This window comes from Trichechus manatus, unplaced genomic scaffold (genome assembly GCF_000243295.1).
Source record: "Trichechus manatus latirostris isolate Lorelei unplaced genomic scaffold, TriManLat1.0 scaffold00112, whole genome shotgun sequence".
NCBI lineage: Eukaryota > Metazoa > Chordata > Mammalia > Sirenia > Trichechidae > Trichechus > Trichechus manatus.
Window position 1 is genome coordinate 7,612,220 of NW_004444048.1, and position 14,141 is coordinate 7,626,360.

Below are 14,141 nucleotides of genomic sequence, written 5' to 3' on the forward strand. Positions count from 1 at the left end.
AATTTTTTCTTCAGTTCTTTCAGCTTAAGAAATGCCGAGCGTGTTCTCCCCTTGTTTTCTATCGCCAGTTCTTTGCACGTGTCATAATACTTTGTCTTCTCAAGCCTCCCTTTGAAATCTTCTGTTCAGTTCTTTTACTTCATCATTTCTTCCTTTTGCTTTAGCTACTCTACATTCAAGAGCAAGTTTCAGAGTCTATCCTGATATCCATTTTGGTCTTTTCTGTCTTTCCTGTCTTTTTAGTGACCTCTAGCTTTCTTCACATATGACGTCCTTGATGTCATTCGACAACTCATCTGGTCTTAGGTCCTTAGCGTTCAATACGTCAAATCTTTCCCTGAGATGGTCTCTAAATTCAGGTGGGATATACTCAAGGTTGTACTTTGGCTCTTGTGGACTTGTTCCAATTTTCTTCAGTTTCATCTTGAACTTGAATATGAGCAATTGATGGTCTGCTCCACAGTCGGCCCCTGGGCTTGTTCTGACTGATGACATTGAGTTTTTCCATTGTCTCTTTCCACAGATGTAGTCGACTTGATTCCTATGTATTCCATTCGGCAAGGTCCATGTGTATAGTTAACGTTTATGTTGGTGAAAAAAGGTATTTGAAATGAAGAAGTCATTGGTCTTGCAAAATTTCATCATGCAATTTCCGGCATCATTTCTATCACCAAGGCCATATTTTCCAACTACTGATCCTTCTTCATTTCCAACTTTCACATTCCAATCACTAGTAATTATCAATGCATCTTGATTGCATGTCCAATCAGTTTCAGACTGCAGAAGTTGGTAAAAATCTTCAATTTCTTCATCTTTGGCCTTAGTGGTTGGTGCATAAATTTGAATAATAGCCGTATTAACTGGTCTTCCTTGTAGGTGTATGGATATTATCCTAGCACTGACAGTGTTGTACTTCAGGATAGATCTTGAAATGTTCTTTTTGACTATGAATGCAACGCCCTTCTTCTTCAAGTTGTCATTCCCGCCATAGTAGACCATATGATTGCCTGATTCAAAATGACCATTACCAGTCCATTTCAGCTCACTAATGCCTAGGATATCAATGTTTATGTGTTCCATTCATTTTTGACAATCTCCAATTTTCTTAGATTTGTACTTCGTACATTCCACATTCTAATTATTAATGGATGTTTGCAACTATTTCTTCTCATTTTGAGTCGTGCCACATCAGCAAATGAAGGTCCCAAAAGCTTAACTCCATCCACATCATTAAGGTCGACTCTACTTTGAGCACTATATCAGACATTGTGCCACTGCTATTCATAAGGTTTTCACTGGCTAATTCTTTTCAGAAGTAGACTGCCAGGTCCTTCTTCCTAGTCTGTCTTAGTCTAGAAGCTCAGCTGAAACCTGTCTACCATGGGTGACCCTGCTGGTATCTGAATACTGGTGGCATAGCTTCCAGCATCACAGCAACACACAAGCCCCCACAGTATGACAAACTGACAGACATGTGGGGGATAGAGTATATTAGAAACTATAAATTTACAGTATATGGCACTAAGATGGTATTTTCCCATTTCTTCCTAGGATGTCCTGGATAATAATAAAATTGCTTTGTATTAAGACACTAGAGGAAAGGTACTTTTAGCAATGGCACAGTGTTATGGATTGAATTGTGTCCCCCTAAAAATGTGTGTCAATTTAGCTAGGCCATGATTCCCAGTATTCTGTGGTTATCCTCCATTTTGTGATATGATGTATTTACCCTATGTATTGTAGATCCTAACCTCTATATTAATAGAGCCCTGGTGGCACAGTGGTTAAGAGCTTGGCTGCTAACCGAAAGGTTGGCAGTGTTCAATTCCACCAGCCGTTCCTTGGAAAACCCTGTGTGGCAGTTCTACTCTGTCCTGTAGGGTTGCTATGAGTCAGAATTGGCTCGATGGCGGTGGGTTTGGTTTTTTTTTTTTTTTTTTTTGGTTTATGATGTTAATGAGGCAGGATTAGAGGCAGTTATGTTAATGAGGCAGGACACAATCTACAGGATTATGTTGTATTCTGACTCAATCTCTTTTGAGATATAAAAGAAAGAAGCAAGCAGAGAGGAGAGAGGTCTTCTACTACCAAGAAAGAAGAGCCGGGAGTGGAAGCGTGTGCTTTGGACCTGATGTCCCTGAGCTGAGAAGCTCCTATATAGGAGAAGATTGGTGACAAGGACCTTCCTCCAAAGCCAACAGAGAGAGAAAGCCTTCCCTTAGCAGCTGGCACCCTGAATTCAGATTTCTAGCCTCCCAAACTGTGAGAGAATAAACTTCTCTTTGTTAAAGCCATCAACTTATGGTACTTCTGTTGTAGCAGTACTAGATAACTAAGACACATGTTAAAGTCTCCGTCATTCACTCAAAATTTTCAGATGCCTGTATCATATTTTAACTTTTAGAAGCTGTATGTATGAAGATGAAGAGGACATTTAAAGTTTATATTCAAAAATTGAAATAAAATTCAGATTATGAATACAATATAACCCTCGTATTTGCTTTTCCCTGATGACTTATCCCAACTCAGCCTCCTATCTAGATGATGAAAACTACACATGTCCTCACTGTGGCTTCTATCCACATCTTGCATAGAAATCAGCCCCTTGGTTACACATCTTGGACTCATATCTGGGTGGAATTGGTCTCAGTCCAAATCTGCAGAAGGAATAAAAAGTTTCAATACCTTTCCCAATAACAAATAATATTCAAATAATCATCTAAACGAAATATTTTGACAATGTAACAGAAAAAGAATAATATTATAACTTTTACTAAAATTAATGCAGAGGGGACCACCTTTCAAAGCATTAGTGATCTACCAGGTCTTTAAAAACAGGCTTGAGGTCCACATGGAGGCATAAAGTAATTTATCTGAGTTGATGGTTTATTACGGCATTTTTAAGAATAAGATATGAAAGATTCAGTTCATCTGATATTTAAAGTAAGAGGTTAGTTATGAAAACTTAATTTAACACTATTTCCAGAGCATAGTTAATTATGAGGATAAAAGGAAATAGACAAAAATAGGGGATGAGAAGTTGAGAGAGATGATTTTAAGGAAGTATTATCTAAATAAGTTACTTACATTCTGATATTCATTTACTGTGGAATTAACTGTTACTGCCTGATTTCATTGCGCATTAAGCCTCCTGGTCCCTCAGGATTGAGCCTTCCTGACCCCCCGTGCTCAGTGCTCTCTCAGATCTCTGGGTATATATACACTTCACCTTTTATTGTAACTGTTTACTTCTTTGCTCTTCAAATAGATGGAAAGTTCCTTGTGGACATATTTGGCCTTTGCAGACCTACCTTTTCCTAGTCTAGAGTTTAGTGCTTTAGAATAAAATTAACTTTCCAAAGTCTCCCTCATTTTCCCACTGTCATCCGGTAAAATTAACAGGGCTTAATAGGAGAAGTAGGAGAGGAGTGATTTATTTTTAGTGTTCTTAAATAGTGCACAGAAAAAAAAAATACGTGATAGTTCAAAAAATGAATAAATAATCCTTGGATGAGTTTATTCTCAAATGATGTTTTAAAATCTCAAATTAAAAAAAAAAATACCTCATGAAAATTTTCTTGTACAGGGATTCAGCTTAAATTGACAGGTATTAGTGCTCATGAGGAGCCTAGTGGCACAGTGGTTAAGAGCTCAGCTGCTAACCAAAAGGTCTACAGTTCAAATCCACCAGCCACTCCTTGGAAACCCTATGGGGGCAGTTCTACTCTGAACTATAGAGTCACTGTGAGTCGGAACCGACTCGACAGCATCTAACAATAACAACAGTGTTCATGAATTCAGGGACAGAAGTTTATATACATTGGATTTAGAATTGAAACCAGCTAGATTCTTGCTTTGTTTTAAGTTTAGTTTTGATTATATCTGCAACATATCAGAATAAACTACCTTTGAGCTAAAACATGATCAAATTTTTACTTGGAACGAAAAGAAGGAAGAATTCAGAGAAAATGCACACACCTGTGATCATGTTACGGCTGATAAAAATCCCATCAACTCAAACACCTTAGAGAAAATGCCAGTTGATGCCCTTCTTTGGTTACTTCTTAAAGGAGCCCAGCCTCTAGCACAACCAGCTCCCCAGAAAGTAATCCCAGCAAGAGTCCAGGTTCCACCGTCTCTTCTACAAACAAGTGGCCCTCCAGAGTCCACCTTTTGTAGGATATATGGAGAGAAAATTTGAAAATATTCACAGGTTAACATAAATTTTATCAGTCCCACAAATATCAGCACTCACATCAATGAGAAAGAGGTAGAGGATATAAGTCCACTGGTCATTTTCCATTAATATTTTTTTTCCATCCATTAGTTGTTTCCTCATCATTAGTTTCAAAGTGTGGTCTTTTCATCCACATATAACCTCCTTTCACCTATTGCTGGCAATCTTGTCAAGCTAACAATTTATTTCTTCATTTTTTTTTTTTGTTTGTTTGTTTCTATACCTTATACCTGGAACTACCATGTACATTCTAAAAAAAAAAAAAATCAATGGAAGGGGGAAGTCAGATACATATCTATGCTTCCACTGTAGCTTGTCCTTAACATTGCTGAGAAACAGATTTGGTCATATCCCAAGCCCACAGCATCAGTGAATAGAGCCTCCAAGATTGTACAGGGGCTTAAGGCTTTGAATATAGGAAGTCAAGGAGCCTAATTTTGTTCCAGGTAGTATATGTGTCTTAGTCATCTAGTGCTGCTGTAACAGAAATACCACAAGTGGATGGCTTTTAACAAAGAGAAATTTATTCTCTCACAGTCTAGTAGGCTACAAGACCAAATTCAAGGCATTAGCTCCAGGGGAAGGCTTTCTCTGTTGGCTCTGGAGGAAGGCCCTTGTCATCAGTCTTCCCTTGGTCTGGGAGCATCTCAGCACAGGAACCTCAGGTCCGAAGGACGGGCTCTGCTCCCAGCACTGCTTTCTTGGTGGTATGCGGTCCCCTGTGCCTCTGTTCGCTTCTCTCTTCCATATCTCAAAAGAGATTGGCTTAATACACTATCTAATCTTGTAGACCTCATCAGCATGACTGCTGCTAATCCATCTTATTACATCATAGTGATAGAGTTTACAACACATATGGAAATCACATCAGATTACAAAATGTTACCAATCATACATTACTGGGAATCATGATCTAGCCAAGTTGACAGATATTTTGGGGGGACACAATTCAAACCATGACAATATGTAAAGGACCACCTTGGCTTTTATGCTAATGGATAAGGAACTCATGAGTTAGGAACCTGCCTTTAATAACCCTTCAGAATAATATGCTGCTTTGAGAACAAGTTTCAGACAATCTTATGTCAGATTAAGCTCCCCTCAAAAGGCACAGAATTGCTTTTTGAGGGCTTCATCCAAAAAAAGAATTGCCTGTGACAGATGCAGACAGGACAAAGCACCCTTAGCCTACCTGTGTTCCATTTGGAAAGTGGCATAATATTAATTTTATTTCTCCCCCCTCTGAAGCCTGAAACCCTGATGGCATAGTGGCTAAAAGCTAACCAAAAGGTCAGCAGTTTGAATCCACCAGGCGCTCCCTGGAAACTCTACGGGGCAGTTCTACTCTGCCCTATAGGGTCGCTATGAGTCAGAATCGACTCGATGGCAACAGGCTTGGCTTTTGGTTTCTGAAGCTCCTATTATTTGTCCTGTCACCCCCTAGAAGAAAAATTAAAAATTCTTCCAATAGATAATTTCAGGGAGCTTCCTATAGCAGTGTCAAGCTCTTTGCTACAAATAGTAACAACTCGCTGCTCTTCCACCCTAAAAGAATACGCCCTCCATGTAAATTGTTCTCTACCCAAAACTTAAAATTCATGTATTTTGCAAACTGGTCTCCCTATCCTCTCTATACATCTTATAAAGATAGGTTTTCTTTATGAACTGTGTCAGTCTTAGGAGGTTATTGTCATTTACAACATCTCTTACTTAACAGTTACTAAAGCTATGCAATCTTTGGCCAAACTTTGTGCAAGTACTGCATTCTGCACTAAAAGCAGAACAAAACAAAACAAAACAAAAAAACCCACAACGCTTAACAAAACATGGAATGAAAAACAACTATAGATGGACCTAATTAGCTTGCTAAAGTGGTTATCTTGCTTGACTCCAATTAGGTCTGACAAGTTGTAACCACTCATCTACCCACTCCTACACAGGGGTAGAATGGGCACAGGGACAGGGAAGAATTCTCTCTGTACAGGTCAAGTAAACTTTTTCTGTAAAAGCCAGGTGGAAAGAGGAAGGGAAGAAATTTTGAAGCACAACTCCCCAAAAGAAGCTCCTAGGAAAAGGCAGAATCTACTATCACCCACATGACTAAGTGGGATGCTTTATGCTTTTGTACCTGGCAAGCATCCTCTCCCCCATCAGGAAATCCAACACGCAACATGGTCCCTCCCAGAGGAGGAAGGTTCATATTCTTGAGCACAGTATTACATGTTCTGTCATCCAGGATGGAAATTTCCACTTCTTGTAGGACATCTGAATATTTTGATGCTGCAGAGAAGAGACTGATAAGTTAGCCAAGAATTGTCCTCATGCAAACAAGTTAGTAAGAAATCCAAAGTTTGTAACTATTTCAAGCAGAATATTAACCAAAATGTACAAAATCATATTTTTTTAGGTGGGAATTACATTCTTTTTAAAAATTAGTATGTGGTAAAGGACATTTTTTAAAATTCAGCAGAATTTTAAGGTAACATAGGCAATTGTACAATTATGGCTTCTCTGAATATATGTTCGACTGTTTCCCAAGAGAAAACTTTCAGTCAATAAAGCAATATTTTATAAATTTTTAATCATTTTAAACAATATTAAAGACAAGAAACTTAACTATTGTTTCCTCACTATCCTTTTACTGTATTCTGCTTCATCTATCATAGCTATCTCCAGTTTCCTTTATCTGACACACCTAACCAAAATGGCAGCAGAAGTGTTATGAATACCCTTGAGAAAAGTATAAGACTATTCTATGGTCAAGACAACTGGGAATATTCACTGGGTCAGAATTCAGGGAAAAAACAGGATAAATGAATTATTCATGGTGAACAAATTATTCCTGCTTCCACTGGGCATAAAACAGGACCTGGGAGAAGTATTAGTATATTCTTCTGATGCCTCTTACTGTCTGAAATCTTGCCCAATCCACTGGCCATGCAAAGAACCTCTGCTTCAAATTTATCATCTCTACGGGGAAGGCAGATTGGCTGAACAGCAGTTCCTTAAAAAAAAAAAGACAAAATCATGAGGTTTAAGGATAGACAAGTGATGCTGAATATCTTTGTTATCATTGGAGCAGTGAGCATCTGCTCACATACTGCAAGCTTCAACATCATGTGGATTTTGTGGCTTCTCCATTTCCTTCTTAAAAATAATATTCGCATTTCAAAACAGAGTTTCCCCCACTATAATATAAAACTATTTTATATTTATAGAAATTTAGAAAATGCAGCAAAGGTATAACAAGGAAAAACATCACCCACTGTTCTACACACTACTATGGCCCCCAAACTACAGCATTTTAGGGCATGCCCTTGTGTCTAAAAGACAGTTTTTCATGCAGTAGTTATGGAGCACTACTATGTGGAAAGCACTCTTTTAGGCCTCAGTGAATGAGCAGAGAGAAAAAAAATCCTGGCCCTAATGGTGCTTATACATGAGTTGGGGGGCAGAGGAGATACAAACATTAAATATAATAAATTATTTAGTCAATTAGGACTTATGTGCTCTGGAAAAATCAGAGCAGAGTAGGCAAGATGAGAAGTGTGGGGATTAAGGGAAATGGTGTGTGAAATGTAAATTTTAAATACTGTGGCTATGGTAAGTCTCATTGAGCAGGTGACATTTCAGCAAAGTCTTGAGGGAGCTGAGGGAAGGAACCATGCAGTTTTATCTATAGGAAGATGATCTGCAGAAGAAACGTAATGGAAAATTCCTGCAATAGGATCGTGCCACATATGTTGGAGGAACAGTGGGAAGGTCAGGATGGCTGGAGCAGATTAAGCAAAAGATAGTTAAAAAAAAAAAAAAAGAAGAAGGAGGGAAAAAAGAGAAGAGAGAGAGGTTAGAGAAATAGCACTGGGTAGAAGAAGATGTCAGATGATAACACTGATTTCTGAGTGTAATGGGGAACCATTGAAGTGTTTTGAACAGCGTAATATATTCTGCCTTACATTTTAAAAAGTATTATTTTGGCTGTTGGGTTAAGACTAAACATAGCGATGCAAAAGCAGCAGCTGGAGATGAGTTAAGAAACCACTAATACTAGCCCAGGCAATACGTGGTCATGGCTTGGAACAGGATGGTTAAGGGAGAGGGCGAGGCAGAAACAAAACAGGATTTTCTGATGGATTGGGTATATAGTGTGAGAGGAAGAAGAATCAAGGATAAGCCCAAAATTCTAAACTTAAACTGCAGGAGGGATGCAGTTGCCATTAATAGCAATGGAGAAGACTGTAGGTAGAGCAGATTTGGGATGTATTGATAATCAGGATTCCATTTTGAACATAGTTAAGTTTGAGATGACTACTAGCCATCCAAGTAGATAACTGTTGTTAGTTGCCATTGAGTTGATTCCTACTCATTGCAACCACACCTGTTGCAGAGTAGAACCATGCTCCATAGGGTTTTCAAAAATGTGACCTTTTGGAGGCAGATCGCCAGGCCTGTCTTCTGAAGTGCCTCCGGGTGGATTCAAACCACCAACCTTTTGGCTAGTAGTGGAGCACTTAACTGTTTACGCCACCCAGGGACATCTGAGATGCCTATTATCCATCCAAGTAGATGACCAGTAGGCATTGGCTATATGGCTCCCATTAATCTCAAAGTATGTGCAATATAAAGAAACCTGGACTAGACATATAAAATTTGGAGTAGCTTTCAAATACATGGTGTTTAAAATCTCATTTGGATGAGATCAGTAGGTCTGGATGTGAACAGAGACAGAAACGAAGAGGTCCAAGGCTGAATTCTGGGGCAGTCCAGCAATAAGAAGTCAGGAAGAAGAAGAAGATTCATCAAAGAAGACTAAGAAAAGGTGAAAAGTAGGAGGAAATCAAGGCAGCTCTGGAAAAATTTTGTTCACTTGAATTTTTCGTTCATCTTGAAGCCCTGGAATTCAAGGGAGCAAAATATTTCCAGGAAGAGAATATGAACAACTGTGTCAAAAGTTCCTATCAAGTAAGATGAGGATCGAGAATTTACCTTTGAATTTAGCAACTTGGAAGTCATTGGTGACGGTGACAAGAGCAAATCTGGTACAGTGGTGGAGTGAAAGTCTGATTGACTTGGATATCTAATAAACATCTCAAAGCTAATACATTCAATTATGAGAATTGAGGAGAGGAAATTGGCATACCTAGCATAGATAGATCTTTATAGTTTTTCTATAAAAGTGAGTAGAAAAATGGGGCAGTAACTTTTGACATATAATTCTAATTTGAATTATTCTCTCAGTATTTTGAAGACATTATTCTACTGTCTTCTAATTTTCATTGCTGCTGTTGAGAAGTCTACTGTTAGTCTAATTGTCATTCCTTTTAAGGTAATCTAGTTCTTTTTCCCCCTCCTTCTATATGCTTCTAAGATCCACTCTTTGTTTTAATGTTCTACAGTTTCACTGTAATCTGTATATAGAGTATAAAATTATTTTTGTATCAAAGTTTAGAGTTACTGGGCTTCTTAAATCTGAAGATTTGTGCCTCATCAATTGTGATTAACCCTCAACCACTTCCTCCTAAATTATAGCCTTTCTCCCCTACTGTCTATATTCTTTCTACAGTTCCAACTGAATGGTTACTGTACCCTTTCAGTCTATCTTCTCTATGTCTCTTACCCTCTTTGTCTATTCTTGAATTCTGGATAATTATTTATGATCTTCTACTTCCCTACATCTGATCTAATCTACTACTTAATTCTTCTAGTAAGTTTCTAATTCCAACTCAACGTTCATATCTCATGTTCATTGGCTCTTTTTCAAATCTTCTTTTTAATTTAATAGCTTCTTGGTTTCTAGACATTTTTAATACTTTTACTTCCTTAAACTTAAGTAAAATATATTTTACATTCTGTATCTTATATAAACATCTAATCTTCAAAAGTCTGCCTCTAGTTATTATTTCTGACAATTTCTTTGGTGACAAATTTCTCTGCATGTTTTTGATTTGTATGCTCACATTCATTAAAATTTCATGGGACTACATTGAAGCTGGGATTTATGGTTCATTTTCTCAGAAGAGATTTACTTTTGCTTCTTCCAGAGGCCTTAATTACTCACCTGGCAACTCTTTAAACTGAACTCTTGGCTTGGAGTTTTTGGACAATACAGGTAATGTGAACTCAGCCTCAAACCTGAATGAGGGCTGGCTCATGATTACAGATTCTTCTGAGAACCATCCATCCAGAGCCAAGGTTCAGACAGGTAAGTTTCTTTATTCCCTCACTTTATGTGGCAATGTTTTCCCTCTCTGTTTTACCCTATGCTTCAAAGCATCTCCTTTCAGTAAGTCCCAGGTTACATGGGGTCTCCAATCCAGCTCCCCCTCCCCTTGATCCCTACCACCGTGCATGGTCAGGTTGAGCTCTAGATTCTTAAAGATCTACTAGATGACCCAAGGGCAGTGGCCTGCTTCAGTGGCTGGCTAATTCTTCTGGATTTGTGCTTTTTTATTATAAATTTTATTTTATTTTTTATTGTACTTTAGATGAAGTTTTATAGAACAAATAGTTTGTCATTAAACAGTTAGTACACATATTGTTTTACAACAATGGTTAATAATCCCACAACATGTCAACACTGTTCCTTCTCAACCTTGGGTTCCTTATTACCAGCTTTCCTGTCCCCTCCTGCCTTCTAGTCCTTGTCCCTGGACTGTTGTGGCCCATTAGTCTCATTTTGTCTTATGGGCCTGTCTAATCTTTGGCCGAATGGTGAACCTTGGGAGTGACTTCATTACTGAGCTAAAAGGGTGTCTGGGGGCCATACTTTCCGGGTTTCTCCAGTCTCTGTCAGGCCAGTAAGTCTGGTCTTCTTTTGTGAGTTAGAATTTTGTTCTACATTTTTCTCCAGCTCTGTCTGGGACCCTCTGTTGTGATCCCGGTCAGACCAGTCAGTGGTGGTAGCCGGGCACCATCTAGTTGTACTGGATTCAGTCCGGTGGAGGCCATAGTAGTTGTGGTCCATTAGTCCTTTGGACTAATCTTTCCCTTGTATCTTGTTTTCTTCATTCTCCCTTACTCCCGAAGGGGTGAGATCAGTGGAGTATCATAGATGGCTGCTCACAGGCTTTTGAAACCCCAGACGCTACTCACCAAGGTAGAATGTAGAACATTTTCTTTAAAAACTGTGTTATGCCAATTGAGCTAGATGTTCCCCGAGACCATGGTCCCCACAGCCCTCTGGCCAGCAATTCAGTCCCTCAGGGAGTTTGGAAGTGTCTATGGAGCTTCCATGACCTTTCCTTGTACAGGTTGTGCTGGTTTCCCCAGAAGTGTGCACTGTCTCACCCTTCATCAAAGTTACCACTTATCTATCGTCTATTTAGTATTCCACCCCCCACCCCTTGTAACCAACAAAAATTGTTTCTTTTTGTGTATAAACTTTTTCATGAGATTTTAGAGTAGAGGTCTCATACAGTATTTGTCCTTTTGTGATTGACTTATTTCACTCAGCATGTCCTCCAGTTTGATCCATGTTATGAGATGCTTCACAGATTCATTATTGTTCTTTATCATTGCATAATACTCCATTGTGTTTATGTATCATAGTTTATCCATTCATCTGTTGATGGGCATCTACGTTGTTTCCATCTTTTTGTGATTGTGAACAATGCTGTAATGAACATGGGTGTGTATTTGTCTATTCGTGTGATGGCTCATATTTGTCTAGGATATATTCCTAGGAGTGGGATTGCTGGATCGTACGGTATTTCTATTTCTAGCTTTCTAAGGAAGCACCGTATCATTTTCCAGAATGGTTGTATCATTTTGCATTCCCACCAGGACTGCATAAGACTTCCAATCTCCCTGCAGTCTCTCCAACATTTGTTATTTCCAGTTTTTTTGATTAGTGCCAGTAATGCCGGGGTGAGATGGTATCTCATTGTGGTTTTAATTTGCATTTTTCTAATGGCTAGTGATCACGAGCATTTCCTCATGTGCCTATTGGCCGCTTGAATGTCTTCCTTGATGAAGTGTCTGTTTATTTCCTCTGCCCATTTTTTAATAGGATTATTTGTCTTTTTGTTGTAGAGGTGTTGGATTTTCTTGTAGATTTTAGAGATTAGGCCTTTGTCTGACTTGTAATATCCAGATTTTTTTCCCAGCCTGTATGTTCTCTTTTTACTCTTTTGTTGAAGTCTTTTGATGAGCATAAGTGTTTAATTTTTAGAAGATCCCAGTTATCTAGCTTATCTTCTGGAGTTTGCGTGTTGTTGGTTATGGTTTGTATTCTGTTAACGCTGTGTATTAGGGCCTCTAGCATTGATCCTATTTTTTCTTCTATGAACTTTATAGTTTTTGGATTTATATTTAGGTCCTTGATCCATTTTGAATTAGCTTTTGTATATGTGTGAGGTATGGGTCCTCTTTAATTTTTTTGCAGATGGACAACCAGTTTTGCCAGCAACATTTGTTAAAAAGACTGTCTTTTCCCCATCTGATGGACTTTGGGCCCTTGTTGAAGATCAGGTGACCGTAGGTGGATGGATTTACATCTGGGTTTTCAATTCTGTTCCATTGGTCAATGTATCTGTCGTTGTACCAGTACCAGGCTGTTTTGACTACTGTAGCTGTATAGCAGGTTCTGAGGTCAGGTAGTACGAGTCCTCCTACTTTATTCTTCTTTGGTAGTGCTTTACTTATCCAGGTATTCTTCCCTTTCCAAATAAAGTTAATGATTGGTTTTTCCATCTCTTCAAAGAATGTTGTTGGTATTTGGATTGGGATTGCATTGTATTTGTAAATTGCTTTGGGTAGAATTGTCATTTTCACAACGTGGAGTCTACCTATCCATGAGCAGGGTATGTTTTTCCATTTATGTAGATCCCTTTGGGTTTCTTGCAGTAGTGCCTTGTAGTTTTCTTTGTATAGGTCTTTTACATCCCTGTTTAGATTTATTCCTAAGTATTTTATATTTTTAGGGGCTATTATAAATGGTATTTTTTCCTGATTTCCTTTTCATTGTTCCCTTTATTGCTATATAGGAATCCAACTGATTTTTGTGTTTATCTTGTATCCTGCTACTCTGCTGAATCTTTCTATTAGTTACAGTAGTTTTCTCCTGGGGTCTTTTGGGCTTTTTTTGTATAGTATCATATCATCCGCAAATAGGGACAGTTTAACTTCTTCAGTACCAATTTGGATACCCTTTTTCTTGCCTTATTGCTCTAGCTAGGACTTCCAGCACAATGTTAAATAGGAGTGGTGATAAAGAGCACCCTTGTCTTGTTCCTGTTCTCAAGGGGAATTTTTTTAGCCTCTCTCCATTAAGAATGATGTTGGCTACTGGTTTTGCATAGATGCCCTTTATTATGTTGAGAAATTTCCCTTCTATACCTATTTTATTGAGAGTTTTTATCAGGAATCGGTGTTGGACTTTGTCAAATGCCTTTTCTGCATTAATTGAGATAATCATGTGATTATTTTCTTTCCTTTTATTTATGTGGTGGAGTACGTTGATTGATTTTCTAATGTTGAACCATCCTTGCATACCTTGTATAAATCCTACTTGGTGGTGGTGTATTATTTTTTGATATGATGCTGCATTCTATTGGCTAGAATTTTGCTGAGAATTTTTACACCTATATTAATGCGAGATATTGGTCTGTAATTTTCCTTTGTTGTGGCATCTTTGTCTGGTTTTGGTATCAGGGTTATGCAGGCTTCATAGAATGAATGTGGAAGTGTTGCTTCGTTTTCTATGTTCTGAAATAGTTTGAGTAGTACTGTTATAAGCTCTTCTCTGAATGTTTTGTAGAATTCTCCAATGAAGCCATCTGGGCCAGGGATTTTTTTTGTTGGGAGTTTTCTTTATTACCTTTTCAATCTCTTCTCTTGTTATGGGTCTGTTCAGATTTTCAACATCACTTTGTTGTAGTTTGTGTAGGCCGTGTGTTTCTAGAAA

The 14,141-nt window shown here is 38.3% G+C and overlaps 1 protein-coding gene across 1 annotated transcript in view; it reads right to left on the reverse strand.

Moving 5' to 3' along the window:
• OVCH1 (ovochymase 1) overlaps positions 1-14,141 on the reverse strand; it is a 51,557-nt gene that overhangs the window by 33,041 nt on the left and 4,375 nt on the right. The window contains 5 exon segments of the mRNA XM_023738105.1: positions 2,686-2,719; positions 3,979-4,003; positions 4,006-4,170; positions 6,366-6,517; positions 7,146-7,241. Of these exon segments, the coding sequence (XP_023593873.1) occupies positions 2,686-2,719; positions 3,979-4,003; positions 4,006-4,170; positions 6,366-6,517; positions 7,146-7,241 (472 nt within the window).